The 18906-nt window shown below is 50.7% G+C and overlaps 1 protein-coding gene across 1 annotated transcript; it reads left to right on the top strand.

Moving 5' to 3' along the window:
* Positions 1-465: 465 nt before the first annotated feature.
* On the top strand, positions 466-17771 carry CFAP251 (cilia and flagella associated protein 251). Its single transcript, XM_066331803.1, has 22 exons — positions 466-584; positions 1494-1558; positions 1719-1825; positions 1971-2111; positions 2305-2414; positions 2886-2994; positions 3423-3503; positions 3829-3906; positions 4352-4396; positions 4725-4942; positions 5429-5602; positions 7489-7736; positions 7829-7977; positions 8491-8664; positions 8939-9123; positions 9629-9743; positions 9877-10040; positions 12289-12379; positions 12582-12725; positions 14807-15035; positions 16213-16314; positions 17155-17771. Exons 1-22 carry the CDS (start codon positions 466-468, stop codon positions 17280-17282), a joined length of 2976 nt encoding a protein of 991 aa, XP_066187900.1. The 3' UTR covers positions 17283-17771.
* The last annotated feature ends 1135 nt before the right edge of the window (positions 17772-18906 follow it).

The following is an 18906-nucleotide window of genomic DNA, read 5'->3' as shown; positions in this document are numbered from 1 at the left end:
GATTTTTCTTGCTTTGACTTCGCTTGTCCTGCTCAGGGAAACCACTGGAGCACAGCTGCCTACAACTCTTGTGGGGGGCATCGGGTAAAGATCCCTCATCCCATTTCCCGGGTGGGGCGAGGGTTCGGTCCCGAGTGGCTCCGGCGATGCCAAGAGGGGCTTTGTCCCAACCAGGAGCGGGATTTAGGCTTGGGATTTAATCGAAGGGCTGAATGTTCCCTGCTCCGGGTCCCTGCTTTGGGCGGGGCGGGGGGCAGCGCTGCCTCTTCCCGACACCCGGTGAGGATGAGGAAGTTTTCTCCTCTCTCCCGGCGTTTCCCGGCGCGGTCGGTGAGGATGAGGCAGTTTCTCCCGGCGTTTCCCGGCGCGGTCGGTGAGGATGAGGCAGTTTCTCCCGGCGTTTCCCGGCGCGGTCGGTGAGGATGAGGCAGTTTCTCCCGGCGTTTCCCGGCGCGGTCGGTGAGGATGAGGCAGTTTCTCCCGGCGTTTCCCGGCGCGGCAGTGGCGCAGCCGGTGCTGCCGGTGCGGCCGTTGCCTGGGAACGGCGGTGGCAGAGGCAGAGAGACGCGGGGATCGCTGTGTCGGTGAGCGGGGGGCTCCTCGGGAGGTTCTTCGGGAGGGTCCCTCGTGACAGGAGGAGACACCAAAGCCTGGAGGGGTCTTGGGAAGGGCTCCCCGTGGGAGTGCGGTGAGACCCGGCCACCGCGGCCGTTCCCGAGCTCCCGTCCGCCTGCCGGGCCCCGGGGAGGGTTTTTCCCAGGGCCTCTTTCCCCTCCCGTGAAAAGTTTTCTGTGCACAAGGTTTCGTTGTTGGCTCAAATCCAGACCCGTGAAGCCGGAGATGAAGCAGCTGCCGCCCAGGAGCAGCTCTCTGCTCACAGGAACTGTAACAAAACCCCGTCCAAAAGGGAAATTTCCACGCCCGGCGCGGTGCGCGGGCAGACACGGAGGGAGCCTGCGCTCGGCTGGAATAAACCGCTGTACTGGGCTTGTCTGTGCTCAGTGTGGGAGTGTTCCTGGAGCTGAAAAGGTGCCCTGGGATCTATTTCCCAGCTTCACAGGTGCCCTTTCCTCCTGCTGTGCCCAATTCCAGGTTGTTGTGCAGCCAAATCTGGGAGACTGTGGGGGAAAGTATTTCAGAGGATCTCCACACCCAGCTCCCCGGGAGGAGGGCGAAGGTGTGGATGGATGGTCCATGGGAAGTTACACCGGAGTAACCCACTGAGAGAAGAGCAGCGCTAGGCGCTGAGCCCAGGGAGATGTCTCAGGACAGACAGACGGCTCAGGAGACAGATGTACAGCCTAAGGAGGTGAGGGCAGCACCATGGAAAGTCCTGTTTGACACACGGTCTGGGACAGACCCTGGTGGAACCAGCCCCTGGGATCTGAGACATGCCGGGGTTCATTCCTGGCAGCCTCCACCCAGACCAGCCCAGGAACCAGCATTCACCAAAACCTTTCTTCCTTTTTTGAGGATCCCCTTGCTGCTGCCAGGGAGAAGAAAGCGGCACGAAGGGATAGTGAAAAGACACCGTCATGCCCCCGGTCATCTCCTTTAGGTATGGGGACCTCAGACACCTTTGCCCAGCACCTGGGCTGGGAGCCAGGGCACCCTGGGGGAAGGCAGTGCTGGGACATCATGGCCAGAGGGTGCTGGACCCCCTGAACCACCTCCAGCACTTTCTGAGTCCAAGGGAGCCATCTCCAGCCCTCTCTCAGGCTACAGGGAGAGGCACACGCAGCATAAAGGCTCTGCCAGCTTGGTGTGGGGAGCTGCACCAGGGATGGTGTTCGGGAGGAACAGGGACAGAAGCCTTTACCCCCTTGTGAGTACCAACAGGCACAGTGCCAACAGGGGAGTCCACACGGCACCCAGCACTCCTGCCTTGCTCTCTTCCATCACCCCACAGACCTCGTGTGCTGCTTTTTTGTCTTGGCTGCTATGAGCCAAGAGTTGCCTCTTCCCTGCAGGACCTAACCTGGGTGTTTGGCTACAACAGCAGCCTGGCTGTGCACAGCCTGATGGATGGGGAGGACTGGGTGTTCCTGTACGTCTCCTCCCACACAGTGGTCATCCACGATATCCTGCGGAACAAGCAGTTCCACCTGCAGGTCTGGCACACAGCCAAGCATCTCCCTCCTCCTCTTCCCTTCTCCTGAACCCTCTCCCTCCATCTCTCTTTCTGGTGCCCTGTGCTCAGGGGTTCAGCTATAACCAAAACTGGGAGCAGCCCATACAAAAGGTATGAACAAAACAGCTCCAGGTTTGCAGCCTCCAAGGCACTTTGCTGCTTTCCTCCCCCAGGGCCACACAAATGTCATCTCCTGCCTGTGTGTGAGTGAAAACAAACGCTGGATTGCGACTGCTGACCGAGGGCCTGATGCTCTGATCATGGTGTGGGACTCCTACTCTGGGTAAGCTCCCAGGAACCTCCTCTTTTGGAAACCCCCTATGTCCAGTAAATCACTCAGGACCAACTCCAGTCTCAGCTGAGAGTAAAATGGGAGAACACAGGGACAGACTAAAAGGCAGCAAAGGAACTAAAACCAAACCAAGTCCTTCATCATCCTTGTATCACCCACACCCAGGAGACACTGAGATGGGGCTGAGCTCCCATCTTAGTCTGAGCTCCAGACTAAGTGCATCACATCTCCATGCTGTAGGACCTTCAAAGATCCCTGGTGAGTTGTGCCATTCACTTGGGTGGAAGGGATGGAAGGGACACTGAACACCAGCCTGTGGCAGCACCAGTGTTTGCAGCCTCCCTCCCTCTCTTCCTCCACACAGCCCAGGGTGGGTGGGTGGGTTGTGCCACAGACTTTGCCAAGTGACTGCCTTGGACCCCCTGTGCTGCCAGGAACAGCCATGAGGTCTCTGCTCCCTAGGGTACTTGTGCGCACCATCTTCGAGAGTCACTCCGAGGACGGGGTCTGTGCCATTGACATTTCCCAGGATGCCAAGTATTTGGTGACCATTAGTGCTGCTGCTGTGCAGGTGAGGAGAGTATCTCCTCTTTCATAGCTTTGCAGGATGGAGACCTGGAAGTGTTTTGCAGGGCAGCACAGGGGAGGTGGGAATTCAGATGGGGAGAGAAGGGGAGCGGGTTTGCAAGGTGATGCCCTGTTTTTGCTGAGCCATAAGAAGACAGACCTGGATTTCATTCAAGTGAATGCTGCAGAGCTGAGAAAATGGGTCTTAATTTGGGATAAAAGCTTCTGACTTCATCACTTTCATCTAAGCAATTTCTAGCATTATTTCCTGAAATTAAGCTTTCTGCTGCCAGGCTGCGCTGGGTTTTACCCTGCTCCAGTCTTTTAGGCCACACTAGCCCCTGCAGTGGGTAGGGAATGGGATTTACCTGCTCCCCCAACCTCCCAGAAAGCCACAAGGGTTCCTTGGATTTTTCTTCCCTTCTCCTCCAGGAGGTTTGTGTTTGGAGATGGACTTTGCCCACAGAGAACGCCATATGCAGCATAGAGCTGAAGCCTGAGTTTGGGTACCAGGTAAATGACCATGGCCAGGAGGGGCAGAAGGGCTGGACTGGGCAGCCCCATCCTCACCTGCTCCCCGCTGTACCCCCGTGCCCCCATCCAGCACGGGGCTGCTGGTAGCTGTCAGCTGGGGAAGAGAGGCAGGATCATACCCCGGCCCTGGAGCATCCCAAGGGGTCATCCCTGTTCCTCTGATGCCTGACAGCCATGGGGTGTCCTCTGATTTAATTTCAGTGCAGCTGATGAGGTGGTTTTGGATAGAAGCTGTGGGATTGGATGGAAGAATAAGCAGAAAGCATTGCTTAGTTTGGCACTAATGCAATTCTTTGAATTTCAGGATTATGTCATTTTTAACCCTCAGAATCCCCATGAGTTTCTCAGCAACAGCAAAACCCAGATGATCTTTTACCTGTGGGTAAGGAGGGACATGGCATGTTGTGTTTCTGGTGCCAGAAAGGAGGTGGCAAGGGGGGCTCAGGGGCTGGGTGTCTGTCCACAACTGCAGTCACACTCTGCAGATCTGTCCCTTCCCTGCTCCCTGCCCTTGCCAGATCCCAAAGTGGTCTGGACAGAGTATCACACTCCCTCCACTCCCACACTGGTCAGGCCCAACTGTGGCAGGAATGCTCTTCACTTTCCCACTCCTGCTTTTCCATGGGCCTTGTGCCATTCAGCAGCTTTTGGAAAGCAGCAGGTGGAAGGAGAGGATGTTTTGTGCTCTCTGGAAGACCTTTGGAGCCTTTCTGCCCCAGGAACCCTGCTCAGGTCACCACAGTGTGGGGTGTGGGGAGGGGACACGCTGGCACTGCAGAGCTCAGTTCCAAAATCCCTATCCTGCATGTTTTCTCTGCTTTCTCCAGGATGATTCTGGTTTGCAGTACGGAGCACCACTCCTGAGCAACCAGGTGAGCACAGCAGGGAGGGACCACAGCATGTCACTCTCTTGGCTTTCCTGCTGGCAGCAGCACTGTTCCTCCCCATCCCCTAAAGCAAAAACAGTGGCCATGGCCCCAGCCTGTCGCCCTCGGACTGGGACAAGCCAGGTTTGCCCAGGCAGGTTTACCCAGCTCAAGCAGGTCTCTCTCTCCAAGGTGCCTCACTGCATTTTCTCCTGGGGCTCTCGTTTCTTGTCCTGCCATGGGACAGGAAGGGAATGTCATGAGGAAACCTCTCTGCTTGAGGAGGGCAGAGCCAGCTCTGGGTTAAAACACAGTCTGGCTGCTGTCTCCACAGACCTTCAAGTGCCTGGTGGGACAGTTCAACCAGTCAGTTTTCCATTTTAACAACACCCAAGCTCTGACGTGCACCTCAGCCGGGAAGCTGGTGGTGTGGGACATGGACAATCCCCGCACTCTCCCTGAGGATCTGCCACCCAAACCCCACGGAATAACAGCCACCAAAGTGGTGCCAATGCAGGAGGAGAGTCTTACCGTGCTCAAAGTGTTGGACAGGTAACGAGGCAGCCCTTTTCAGTAGTTGTAGGTACAGTCCTCGGGTACCTCAGCTGTAGGAGTGGCAGAGAAAATGTTGGAGTTTTAAGTCACTGGGCAGCGTGGCCACTTATACAGGAAAGGGCTGCTGATTTTTGAGTAATTTCCCAGCAATGGATTTGCCTGCGGGTGGAAATGAGGTTGAAAAGTCGTGGTGATGCGATGCCAGCCCTGCTGGGGTAGCTCAGACAGTGGTTCAGCCTCCCGGCCGCCACCGGCAGAGGGAGCAGACAGCCACCAAACGCGGCGACAGCCTTGGGGACACGGCAGAGTCACAGCAGAGCCGCTGGTTTCTGCACAGCCCTGGCTTTCTCCTGCACATCTCTGCAGGGCTCTGCTTGTGCAGAGAAATGGGGAAGAGATTTGCTTCCCCCCAAGGATGCTCCCCAAGAAATATCTGGGAGTTGTCAGTCGGTGTGTTGGTTAATAACTTTCCCTTCCCTGCAGCTGTATAATCACAGGTGATGTGAAAGGGCAGGTCAAATTCTATGATGGGCAGCTGCGGCTCCTCACCATCTACAGCCATGACGAAGTGGGTCCCATCCAGTCCATCTCCTTCTCCAAAATCCTTCGTGATCCTCCCAGTGCCCTCCCAGGCAGCAACTGTCCCTTTCTCACCAGGTGAGTGTCTCTTTACAAACCCAGGTCTTTTCCTGTGTTTGCCTTGAAACTGAAAGCTGGGGAGGTGGTCAGTGAGAGCTGCTCCATGAGCTGCTGCCTGGTCTGGAGCAGGATTCAGCCCTGTGCCCAGGCTCCTGGGCAGGAGAGAGGGAGGCAGGACATGGAGGGAGCATGGGTGGGCTTCAGCACATCCCAGACTCTGAGCTCGAGGTGATGCCTTGGTGCAGACACAGCGTAGTGCAGGCACGGTGGTGATCCGCTTCTCTGTCACATACCCAGCACACCAGGCAGTGCTAATTCTGAGCTTCCAGCTCTCACTGGGCCCCTTAATCCCCCCTTAAACCTCTCCCAGGGATGGCTATATCCAGTTGGATTTTATCATGGCTTGGCAAGCTAATCAGGGCCGTGGCACTGGCACAGGGCTGTACCACACTGACTGGTCACCAGCCCCTCTCTGTCCCTCTGTGTGACGTAGCTGTGCCTGAGGATTTACAGGGAGTCTGCAGGTCAGATGAAGCTGTTGTGTGGCTCCATCCAGCCTGCAAACCACATGTCTGTCACTCCTCTTAAAGCTTTCCTGGCAATGTCTGGTCTTAGCCATGTGTGTTTTCCAAAGAGCCACGTGGGACAGATTCTTCTCCAGCCTGGAGCAGTGTCCTGGGGGATGGTTTAGTTTCCTTGTTGGTCTCTGTTTTCTCATTCCTCTTCCTGGGCTGCTGCTGCAGCTCCTGCCACCTGCAGCTGCTCTGGCAGTACAAAAGGCAGAAAACCAAAGGGGAAGGCCTGAGCTCATCCCAGAGGCTGGTGGGATTAGGAATAGCTGGAGAGCCCAGCCATGGCACGCCAGAGGAGCAGAGTCCATCAGTGCCTGGGCCAGATGTGTATAAAGTGGTGGCTGTGATGGAGCAGCTGGTAAAGAGGCTGTGCTTCCCCCACTTGTCTGTCTGTGCACCTCCTAGACTCAGCCTGGAGAAGGCTCCAAGGAAACCTTATAGCACCTTCCAGTGCCTCAAGCTAGAGAGAGAGACTTTGGACAAGGGTATGGAATGACAGGACAAGGGGGGAATGGCTTAAAATTGACAGAGAGCAGGGGTAGATGGGATATAGGAAGAAATTCCTCACTGTGAGGGTGGTGATGTCCTGGCACAAGTTGCCCAGAGAAGCTGTGGATGCCCCATGCCTGGAATTGTTCAAGGCCAGGTTGGATGGGGCTTGGAGTAACCTGGTCTAGTGGAAGCTGTTGAAACAAGGTGAGTTTTAAGGTCCTTTCTTACTCAAACTACTCTGGGGTTTCTGTGTGGTCCTCTCTTGTCCCTTTTACTGGGCCCAGACTCTCGATCAGGCAGACTGAAACTGTACATGTTTGTGCTGTAATGTGAATAATTATCCAGCTGTCTGCTTCACACATCACCAGTCACAGGGTGGAACCTCTCTGCTGTGCTGGTCAGCATGGCCAAGGGAGCAGACAGGGACTGAAAATGCCCTCTGACCTTGGCCACAGCAGCATGATCAACGTGGAGCCACTGATGGTGGCGTGGAGACATGTGAAAAGCCCAGTCAGAGTATCTTCAATTGCTCATTTGTCCATCTCACACGTCAGTGACTTGCAAACGGCAGGAGCTCCCCAGATGTCATTCATCTTCTGGCTTGCCCAGCCAAGTAGAGAATGGAAATGGCTCCAGTGTCTTCCCATGGCTATTTCCCAGGTTATGAATACAAAGTGCCACTTCCCCTCCAGGTCAAGGAGCATTTGCACGCTGTGTATCACAAAATATAAGTGATTGTTCAACTAACTTGCCAAAAAGAGACTGATGTGTAATATAGCTTGGAGGGACGTGAGCCAGTTGGTCTGATTCATCGAATTCTGGTTTTTTCACACTGAACAGGAACTTTATCCTTTCAACCTCTGATGCAACCACGTTCCATGTTGCAACAGACAACACAAACTTTGAAAGAATCATGCAAGAGGCGAAGAAAGCTGTGAATGCCATTGCCTGCCACCCGCAGGAGCCATTTGTGGCTGTGGGGAGTCACTGTGGGCTGCTGAAGGTGTGGGAATATAAGCAGACCCAGTACATTGCTAGCAGGATATTCACTGAGGCTGGCATCCAGTGCTTATCCTATGATCCTGAAGGTATCCCAGCCCCGTGACCTCCCCATGTGCCAAGCATTGGCCTTCCTGGGAGGTGTGGTGGTGTCGTGAGAGTTTTCTGGTCTGCTTTCCAGGCTGTTTTCTGGCCGCTGGTTTTACTGATGGAAGCGTTTACATCCTTGATGCAATTTCCCTTCAGTCCAGCTGCGAGGCATTCCAGTTCTCGCAAAGTCCCGTGACTCACATCAGCTTCTCTCACGATTCCAAGTACCTCGCAACCGCTGTAAGCTTGTTTTTTCCGCTCGGTGATTTACATGCGCTGCTCGCGGGGCAGCTTTGGGAGGGACTGGGAATTGCCGGCCGTCCTGCGAGGCACAGAGCGAGCAGGGCAGAGGGCCGCCCTTCCCCTGGGGTTTGGTGACTCTGAAATGCAGAGCGAGCAGGGCAGAGGGCTGTTCCTCCCCTGGGGCTCCCTGACTCCGAAATGCTTTTCCTGGCTTGAAGAGTCACTCTGTAAAAACGTCACCAGTCACAGCGGCTCCGCAGACCCGCTGCTAGCGGTGACCCGTCCCTAAATTTAGTGACAAGTCTTAGCTCCGCATCCATCTGAAGAAGGGGCTGGAGCAGGGATTTCCTCCTGGCTGGTGCTCTGGGAGGGGGCTGCTCCCTCAATCCCACGTCTCGGTGTACAAGTATTGAGGCAGTGTTGAAGCAGTTTGGCTCGGAGGTTGTAGCACCTGGTGATGATCAAAGAAAAAGATTTTTCCCTTCGTTGACCTTTGTGCTGTTGTTACAGGATGAGAATTATTCAGTGATTGTTTACAAGAGAGTCCTGCAGAATGGGAGCAGATGCTGGGAACACCTGGCAGGGCTGGACTCCCACTACAAACCCATCCGGGGCATCCTCTTTGGGGTCCACCCAGGCAGCAACGAGCCCAGGCTCCTGAGCCTCGGGGAGGACCGGCAGCTGGTGGGTTGATGCAAAAGTTTAAAGGACAGTGAAGATTTGTGGTTAAAGGGGTGGGACTGGACAAGGCTATCAAAGCAGTCGCCATGGTTGGTTCCACGGCTCCCAACCCTCTCCCCACCAGGTCCATTGCTGGGAGTTGTTTCTCAGCCTGGTCTTGGTGCTGAGGCTCTCCTATTGTGGCTTTACCAGGAGATGCAAATCCAGTGAATCCACAAGGTGAAGGGTGCAGGGCAGACCACAGAGGGGTTGCTGTGTTTCCTTGTCTTCCCTCCAGGTTGAATATGACCTGACCAGCAGCATCAAGGACCACTTGGTGGTCACACACAGGGACAGGCTGGAGCAAGCTGCTGTGCCCCTGTGCTTGACCTGGTACCCACAGCTCAGCACCGAGTCCTTTTTCCTCACTGCCAACAACTGCTACAAAATGAAGCTCTACAACACGATGACCAAAGTGTGCAGGTAGAGGATTGATTCTGGCCTGCCATTGTCTGGGAGCCTGCTCCTGGCCCTGTGGTCTCTTTGGTCTAATGACCACCATACTCTCACCTGTGAACATGTGATTTTCCATCTGTGACACAGATTTTAGGATGGCTCTAGAGCCTTATTGTCACTCCATTCTTATGCCCACTCTGCTGTTCACTAATGTGTCATTTAGCAAGGTTGTGGCTGCAGGTGGATCTTGGTCTGTTCAGCATGTTGGACCTGAGATGTAGCAGTAAGACATCAGATAAAGAGACCGGAGTCCACATGAGCAAAGCATAATAATCTCTGAGCATTAAATTAATTTCCGAGCCCCAGTGTAGTCCCTTCTAGCCAGGGACCCTGTCCTATCCTTTTCTCTCAGCCAGTAGCACCAAGCCTCTGCAAGCTTCCCATATCTACCCATCCTTCCACACAACAGCTATTCAGAAGGGAAAAATGTTTTGGGTGGCCTGGAGTGGATAAATATATTGTTTGCCTTTAGAAAGACCCTTTTGGGACCAACCTATGGCTCTCCCTTGGAGAAGATACAAATCCTTCCTAGGACAAGCTCTGCAGACCCCCAGCAACACTACCTGGTGTTCATCACAAAGGACAAGGTATGGAGCCCCATGAAGATGAAACCACGTGTAGGCTGGTCCTGCCTGAGAGCTGAGCAAGCTCCTGGGGAAGAGGATGTGGCACTGCCCCAGTGGGACTCCCAGCCCTCCCAGACTCCCTCCTCCCTTACAGGTGGGCTTGCAGATGCTGCCTGTTGATGGCAACCCCCACAAGTCCTCAGCCTTCATTTGCCACCCGGATGGTGCCTCTGACTTTGCCATCTCCCACGACGGACGTTACGTCTTTACAGCCGGGGGGAAGGAACGCACTTTAATGAAATGGAAGGTCAACCTAGAGTGAGTTATGGCAGCAAAGGAATCTTTTTATGCTTTCCACAGCTGCTTGGTTGAGCCATTGGGCCCCAGGCAGCTATGTGGGGTGGCAGCTGAAATAAGGGGGATGTGTTTTGGGGGGTTTTGTTCCCCTGTGATGTAGGAGGGATTAAGCCAGCAAACCTCACAGGGGTGGTCATAGTGCCTAAACAACACTCCAGCCTGGGAAATGGTGGCCAAATGGCAAGAAGTTAGGCAGAGAATTTTGTGATTCTTGTGAGGACCTGCCTATGATGGGAGATTGTCAGGGTTAGGCAGGGACGAGAGAAGCAGCACTGGCTGCAGAAGGAGCACACAGGGCAGCTGCTGATACAAAGTCTCTGCTCTCCAAATGGGATAGGAATTTGCTGGGAAATCCCCGCTGTGTTTGAAGACTGGGTTTAGGACAAGCCACCTTAATCCCATAAAGCTTTGTTTACATGAATAAATGGCCTGTAGTAAATGGGGTGGTTGAAGAGTGGAGGCTGCTTTAACAAAGGAGGATCTCCAGGCTCTGGCCCAGAGCATCAGTGATGAATCCTGCCAGGTTTCTTACGCCATCCTCTGCAGGTTTCCCTCTGCCAGATCCCTTGGGCAGTGGTGCCAGACATGCTCCCACATGACAGAAGGGTAACACAGCAAAGGCAGGATAGATATTTTGTTTCCTCAGCATGTCAAGGCCCAAAGCTGCTCAATGCAATACATATTTGGAGCACAGGCTCTTCCCTCAGGGCCGCAGGTGCCCAATAGATACATTTGTACATGGAAACAGAGTAAGCAGCTGTGAATGCCACAAAAACTGTCAGGCCACTGTGGAACCACTTCACACTGCAGGGACTGGGAAGGGAGCTTAGTCCATGGCAGAGTTAAGGTAGTGTGGCATCGTCTCCCTCAGTCTCTGCTGTTTTGTGGGTGTTTTCAAATCCTGAACAACACCTCTCTAGAATGGAGCACTGCATCTCCTGGTTTCTGGGAAATAACTCCATAGGAGCTGACTTTTAGCCCTTGCTCCTGTTTGCCATTTGATGAGCACCTGGGAAACACCACTGCCCCTCACCTTCCTAGGACCAAGGCTTTGTGGTGAAGAGTTAAGCCACGTGCTGGTCCTGCAAGGAACACATTTTGCAGGTACTATTCACTCTGAGGAAAGCCCGAGGAGTGCCAAGCCAACTCACCTTCATATGCCAGAACAAAGGAAACCTGGGTGGGAAAGCAATGGGTTTATTTATTTTCTTTTCCACTTTGTGTGGCTTAAACAGTCGGGGGTCAGGATAAGCGACATTTTAAGGAAGGCAATAGAATATAAATGATCCTTCTTTATAATGGTTGGCCAGAGTCCAGGCAACATTGAATTTCTGTGTAATTTGTTTTTGGAGCGAAGTTTTTGATGAGCTAATTATCATTTTATTGCTGCTTCTGGCATCTTGTGAATCTCCACTGTGTTTAATACCAAAATAACTTAATTATGAAAAAGCATGAAGCTTGGAAAAAAACCCCAGTGGAGGCAGCACTAGAGAGGTGTGTGTGAAAGCTGCAGCCTGGCTGCCAGGAGTGGGGTACTATGTGGCAGTGCTATGCCATGATTGCACTTCCAGGCTTGGTTTCTTCTTACATCTGCACAAGCCAAAGGGATTCTTTTGGCTCCAACTGCCTATGAAATTGAAACAAAGAGGTGGCTACTCAGGCACTTTCAGCTTAATGCAAACTGCACCTGCGACTCCGTCGCCCGCCACGGCAGAGGAAGTGGGGTAATGGATTGCACTGAGTTATTGGGGAAAAATGTGTTGGATCAAGGAACAGGGAGTTGTGTGGTTTATTGCAAACACCAAGCCCCAGCCTTCTCTGCATGTTCAAAATGCTGATCTAGCTAATTCATCTCCCTCAATGTCTCTATAAGGAAGCAGAAAAGCCAAATGCCAGACACCAAGTTGGAGTCCATGGAAAAGCTCCTGGCTCCCAGCCCTGTACTCATTCCACTAAACAAGAGGACCATTCAGTAATAATTAATTCCCACACTGTGCTATTGTATGTAAAACCTGGGTATGAAATATGCTGTAGAAGTGCAGCTGATGATAAAATAGCACAAGGTTCAAGGCAGTGCTTTTCTTTCCTGAATTCTGAGGCACAGGGATTTTATTTATTGAAAGTGTCTGTGAACAATGACTAGAAAGGGAACTGTGAAAGCTCTCCTCACATGAACCCTTCCTGTACCTTCTTTCCTCCACTTCTGCAGTGCCTTGGATGCTGCTGCTTTCCTGGGTGGGGAGGACTTGATCCCATTCTACAGGCTCCTGGATGGTGGCAGAGAAGGCAAATTCTTCAGGGTAATTATGCTCACTGTGAATGCTGTCTGGCCACATCTGGCTGGAGTTTAATTTATACAGGCCTGACATTTCTTTATGTTTTGTCCAGCTCGCCTTTAACAGCAATTTCATTGATATGGCTGTTAGTAAACCCTAAAAGGAGCCTTATCTTCTGTGCCTGTTGGTAACTGAAATTTGCAGTGTTTGTCTGAATCCCTGGCAGGAACTGGAGGACTATTTTTACTACGTACAGCTGTGCAGACAAGGTATCGACACACTGGAGAAGAGACAGGTGTCAACACATATTCCCTTGGAGGAAATTCCTTCTGTAATGAGAGCAATAGGATTTTATCCATCAGAGGAAGAGGTTGGTCAGCTGTTTTTATTGTTGTTATTAAAAGAAGAAAGAGCAAGACTGATTGCACTTCCCAAGTGTTCTAAGGGCCAGATTCTGACCATTGCCATGCTGGATGGCTCTGGGATATATTTATTGGTTTTCAGTGTATTTTTATCTGGTCTGCATCGATATAGTAGTGGTCAGAATCTGCCAGAAAATTCCTAAAAAAGTTTCCTTGCTAGCAAGTTGGGCAACTGCAGAGGAAGGCTGAGCAAACCTGGAGGCTGACAGCTCAGAGCAGTTCAACAAGGCAACCTCAGGGTCAAAATTTTACAGCGGAGAGAACTGATTCAATAAGGGTGCTGCTTCTTCCCCTTTGTGTGGCTGTTTCTCCACGGCAGTTTATACTGTATACAAACCTCATTTGTAATGTGTAACCCGGCATGACTGCATCTGAAGCGAGATTTGAATAACGGCCTCTGAGCACCAGCTCCAGCTCATCACCACAGGAGAGGCTCTCCCAAGGGAAGAGGGGCATCACTGTGCTCCCTCAGCCTTTCTGTGGGGAGATTGTGTTCATCTCTGCCACAGCACAGGAACCCACAAGCTGCTGAGGCACTGCTCTGAGTCTGTGCCACCCCATCTGCCCAGGGATGCTCTGCCAGGGGAGCCACCAGATGGGAGGCAGGACCTTTGCCACAACTACCACCAAACTGACTCACTTTGGGGCCCCCACAAGCAGCAAATGTTTGTCTGAGCTGTGGTTTCTTTGCCCTGTTGCCAAGTTGAGGTGTTATCTCTTCATACTGTGTTAGATCTTTTCCTCGGGTTATTACATTTTTGCCTCTTAGGGACACAGAAAACATATTCCCTTGGGAAATGTCTCTGGAATAATAACTGATAATGCCCCACACTTCTCCAAATTAAAATATAAACATCATTTCAGGCATGGAAACAGAGGTGCTGAGCTGTTGTGAAACCAGGCAACCTACAATCAGTAATAAATCCAGAGAGAAGGTTCATCTCTCTCTAGAGTGTTTTAATAAAAGGAAAGCAGGAGGAAGAAAAGGCAGCTTGGGCTGACTAGCAAAGCTTCTGGGAATTGGTGTTTTTCTTTTGTAGTTCAGTGGGGTTGATATAAAACCTAATCCCATATCAGCCAGAGCCGAGTAAAAATGACTGTTCTTGCTTGGCGTGACATTCACTACAGGAAAAATATAAGGCTGAGATTTCCCTCTTCCCTGGGCTTCATTCAGTGGAAAAACTTGTGACACAAGGACAAAGGCTCAAGGCAGAATGCAAAGTCCTCCCTGAGGAGATCTTGCATCAGCTTCCCTTCCCGGGGAGCAGCAGCCCTGGTACGTGTTGGCACAGGGAATTCTCCCAGCATCTCTCTGCTGCCCGTGTGTCTCTGAAGGGGCAAGTACAATGAAGGCATGGAGCAGATGCTGCCTTTTGGACACACATCTGCACAGCTGCCAACTGGGCTGACTCACAGCACCAGACTTCAGGAAAACCACTGGTATCCAGCACAGCCAGTGCTTGCCTGTTTGTCCAAGGGCAGAGTGAGGGATCCAGCAGTGCAGGGTGTCAGCCCCATGGAGCACATTTGGGGTTTGGCTTGTGCAGCACCTGAACCCCCCCTTAGACACGGGGAAGAGCAGGGGAAGATAAGATTTCTTATCCAGTCAAGGTGTGCAGCCTGGTTCTGTTGGGACCCTTGTGTTTGTGCCTCTAGGGCAAAGATGGTGTGCTTTTCTACTAGTTTGTGGTTTGCCTGCCCACTGTCCCAGAGTGGAGACACAGCTGTGCCCACAGTGCTGGTGACAGCTGCAGGGTCACCCAGTGCCTGTCACAAGAGAGGAAATCCCAAATGACTGTGGATGTGTGTGAGCCCCATCTTTACTTGTTATTGTCATGTCAGCAGGTGTGTGACTGTTGGCCATTCCCATCCTCAGCTGCTGAGTGCAGCTTTCTCCTGGGATGTGGTCATGGCACCCATGGCACCAACACACGCACGGCTCGGGGACATTGGCATTCACGGGATCAGAAACTGGCCCAATGCTCTTCAAAATAAGTCATGGAACAATCTGCCTTGTCTTGATCTTTAGATTGAAGAAATGATAAATGAAGTAAAATTCAGCAAGTACGCAGATACTGGAGAAGAAGTGACAAAAATCAATTTGGGGGATTTTATCAAACTTTATACAAATCATCGGCCTGCACTTGGCTTGTCAATGAAAACCATCCAACGAGCATTTCAGGTTCTTGGCTATGATAACAAGAAGGGAGACAGAGTTATTGACAGAGGAGACTTCCTGTCACTGCTTCAGCGCAGAGGTGAGTTATTTTGTTTCTAATATCAGTTTTATGCTTGCTAGTTCTGCCTGCAATTTCAGAACATTTTTCCTGCGGCAAGAAATTATTCTGGAATGAGAACCTGGTAACCAGGGCAGGCATGAGGAGCCACCTGCCCTAAGATTTTAAATTGAATAATCAGATGTCTTGTCCCAGCTGTGCTTCTTTTACTGCTCTGGAAATCTCTGCTGGCCTGAGGTATCTCAGCTGTTAAATGATAAGTATGGATCTTGGCAAAAGGTATCCTTCTCCCTGTGCGCCCTTATCTGAATTGCTGTTCTCTCTTCCAGTCAACTCAGGCTCTGGAAAAGTAGTATAAAACTGATAAAAGGGAGACAAGAAAGGAGGGATGAAATTGGTCCTGGGCTAAATCTGTGTAAGATTGGAAAGATGGGAGAATTTAGTTGAGCTGAATCAGGGAGAACACCATAAACGTGAGTGTTAATATGCTTGTGGCCAGTGCCATAGAGTGCTAATAGCAAACTTCTTTTGTCTTACTTCTGGTGTAAAAGTGCAGCTGAGCATCAGAACAGGTAAAGGGAAATGCTGGTTTACTCAGTGCATCACTTGGCAAGCCTCCTTGCCACAAAGATCCTTGGAAACCACTGATTCAACCAGTGTGAGAAAGGTTAGCTATTTATACAGATGGTGTGAACACCCATAAATAGGTGCATCAGATAGAACAGTTTCATAACAGATCTATAACCTCATGCTCCAGGGCATGAGCCAACCACCAACTGGGAACAAGTGCTGTGTCCATGTTATTTCAAGATACTAAATCAAGACTTTTCTCCACTTTTCTCTTCCTCTGCATGAAAATGGCTACATGGACTGTGGCCTGTGCCAGGAATTCTCCAGTGGGAATAGAAGCTCAAGCCTCTGCTACTGCAATGTTGCTTAAAGAGCTGTCTGCATCAGAATTTCTCCCTTTGATTGGCATTTTTTCCCCAAAAAAACTACAGGGAAGAGCAATTTTCCTTAGAATAAACATTTTCCTGCGTTGGGATCATGTGTTTTAGTTGGCAGTGTATATGTCTCCATGTCAGAGAAGCCAGGTCCTCTTTTGAACTGTCCTGTTTAGTTTAATTTGAGCTGCTTTGGAGCTTTTGTGCTCTCAACCCCATAACCCACGGGCTGGTGGTGCTCTTGTCTTGTACAGGGGAGCAGATGACAGAGGATGAGCTGGCTGAGTGTCTGACCACCCTGCTGTGCAGGAGACCCAGGGAAGAAGGATCTGAACTGGACACCTGCGATCCCACAGGTACAGGATTAGCATTCCACACAGCACAGAAGCAGGATTGTTTCAACTCCCAAATGGAATAATTTAAATTTCAAACCCATTTTACCCTGTTAGGCCGAGAGCTGTCAAAACTGCTCAGATGGGATTGCAAAAATAGTCACAGAGCTACAGACTGTCCTTCATCCACGCAGCAATTGCAGGGGTGTATCTAAAAATAAATGGACAATGAACTATAACTGGGGCCTGACAAGATTACATTGCTGTTTATCTGCTGGCTGGAACTGAAATTAGAAACACACAGGGAAATCCCAGTGCTGGTTTCACCCAGGCCACAGTGCTCATTGTAGCAGAGCTGTTGGTAACGACCACATTTGTCTGCAATTTATGTCCCAGTCCACACCAGTCTGGAACAGCAAATTATAGCATTGATTTGAGCCAAGGGGCTGTATTTAATTGCCCATTGTAATTGGAATGGTATTTTTGTACCATTCATGTCCCAGTCCTCACCAGTTTGGAACAGCATCTCTTTAGGGTCACTGGCAATGGGCCCCATGCAGAAAAGGTGCTGCTCCCGAAGGAAACTTTGAAATCCCTGGATCCCTCAGGATCCTAAATCATATCAAATCGGCCAAGTGTAGAAGTTGTCCCATGACTCCTCTGAGGCAGGGACCTGCTGCAAGGTGAGACAACACAAACCTGACAGGTTTAATCCCTGATATAAACACATAAAGTATCGAGCTAGTAAACCATCACTTTGTCATGATCCCTTCCTATATCCACTTATTGCTGCTTATAAATTTTACTGGAAAGCCATTTTGACATTGCTTCTGTGTGTCTTGTGTTGTTCTTACTGCTCTCCAGGTGCAGCAGCTCTGACTGAAGAAGAAATTCCAGCAGAAATCACACCAGAGATATTTGTTGCAGACATTCTTGGCTTACCTATCGCTGAACAAGAAGAAAAGAACAGAAGGAAAAAGAAGAATCTTTGATCTACAAAGGCTCAGAATCATAGCTAGCACTACATTTTCTGTTTGTTCCTACTTTCCAGAATCCTCTCCTCAAATATCTGCAAATTTTATGGCTTGTGTTTATTGCAAAGTAAAGGTCACATAGTTGCACTTCAGTCAAACTCTAGAATAAGTCCCCAGTTTGGCACATGCCACAAACCTGTAATTTCACACCTATATAGGGAAACACAGGAATGGCTGGAAAGAATGAAGCTGGTGGCCACTCCATCCTTGGCTGGAACCTTCCCAGAAGTAATTTCAGGTGGGTTTATGCCAGATGCAGTCTATTTTCATTACCTTAAGACAGTATTCATTTGTGAAACCTGACAGCAGAAGAGCAATGCAAGAGTATTCTATTGATTAAATACACTGATAAATGCTTTGACAGGTTAGAACGGATTTGTAATTATAAATCAAATGGACCTCGGTAAAGAAATAAATGCTGTGGTATACATTAAAACCACGCTTCTCTTTTGGCCTTTAAACTGACTTTTTCTTTCTGAAAGTAGTAATTCCAATTAGCAGGGTTAATACCAATGGGACGGCATCGCTCTGTGTGTGTATAAACAGCATAATGAGACTGATACAAGTTGCTGTAGAAAGATCAGTGAAGTGCTGTTGAACAGCTTCCTTCTTTACATCATCCTCGGCATCAATTAGAATAATAATGTAGGCCCTTAAGAAGCGTTCCTTTCAGAAGCAATGTTTTTTAAACAGAGATGGCTGTTGTGTACTCAGAGCATCTGTGATTGTACAATTAGCGGGAGCGGCAAGGTGTGCATTAGGGAGAAGTTAATGAAGGAGTCCAGCAGTACCAACCAGAGCTCACAGGTCTGTGACAAATTTCCTGCAGAGCATCACCTCCCATGTAACTCATTTACCCTTTATGCTCATGTACTTCCATGGATCTCTGTCAGAGCTGAGCCTCCACTGCTCAGAAGCAGCCCAGTTCCATGGATGTTACTGGAATTATTTAAAGCAGCTGAGCAACTTTATAACCACTGGGGAAAAAAAAAAATCAAAACCTGCTAATTATGGATTTAAGCTTCCCGTTAAACAGAGGACTTCATTGCCCATCCCTGTGTTCAAGGTCTGTCACAGCAACTGGCCCAAGAGTAGGAAGGTTGTCTCTCACTGCCCTGTACAAAAATAGGTATTATCTCTATGTAAAGTGCTTTGAGGTCTTTAAAAGCCCTGGATTTTAGGGCTGGGTTTTGCTTTGTGGTAAAATGTAACTGCGCTGTTGATGCTGCTAGACTGCATTGGTTCATCACAGAACGAACCCTTGACCAGTCACCACCTTGTCAACTAAACCACAGCACCATGTGCCACATCCAGTCTTTCCCTAAAGGGGAGCCGATTCCACCACCTCCCTGGGCAGCTCTTGATGGAGGCGAGCTGAAATCGGATAAACCTTTTAATTCTGGGGTAACTTACGGCCTGAGCTTGGTGGAAGTGGGGAAAGAACGCTGTGTTGTGCTCGCTCCAGCGAGCGCTCAAGGAAAACCAGCGACGGGAATTCTGGAGGCGCCGCGCGCGCGGGGTTTGGCGGCCGCCTCCGGATTCTGCCCGGCGCGGGCTCCTTCCCGCCCGGCACCTCCTCCGC

The sequence above is a fragment of the Sylvia atricapilla genome, chromosome 17 (assembly GCF_009819655.1).
Source record: "Sylvia atricapilla isolate bSylAtr1 chromosome 17, bSylAtr1.pri, whole genome shotgun sequence".
Taxonomy (NCBI): Eukaryota; Metazoa; Chordata; class Aves; order Passeriformes; family Sylviidae; genus Sylvia; species Sylvia atricapilla.
This window is presented reverse-complemented; position numbering and strand designations above follow the sequence as displayed.

Coding starts and splice junctions, on each gene's coding strand:
- CFAP251 (XM_066331803.1), top strand. CDS start 466: ATGAGGCAGTTTCTCCCGGCGTTTCCCGGCGCGGCAGTGGCGCAGCCG. Junction 7,737..7,828: donor CTTATCCTATGATCCTGAAG/GTATCCCAGCCC, acceptor TCTGCTTTCCAG/GCTGTTTTCTGGCCGCTGGT. Junction 12,380..12,581: donor GAGAAGGCAAATTCTTCAGG/GTAATTATGCTC, acceptor AATCCCTGGCAG/GAACTGGAGGACTATTTTTA.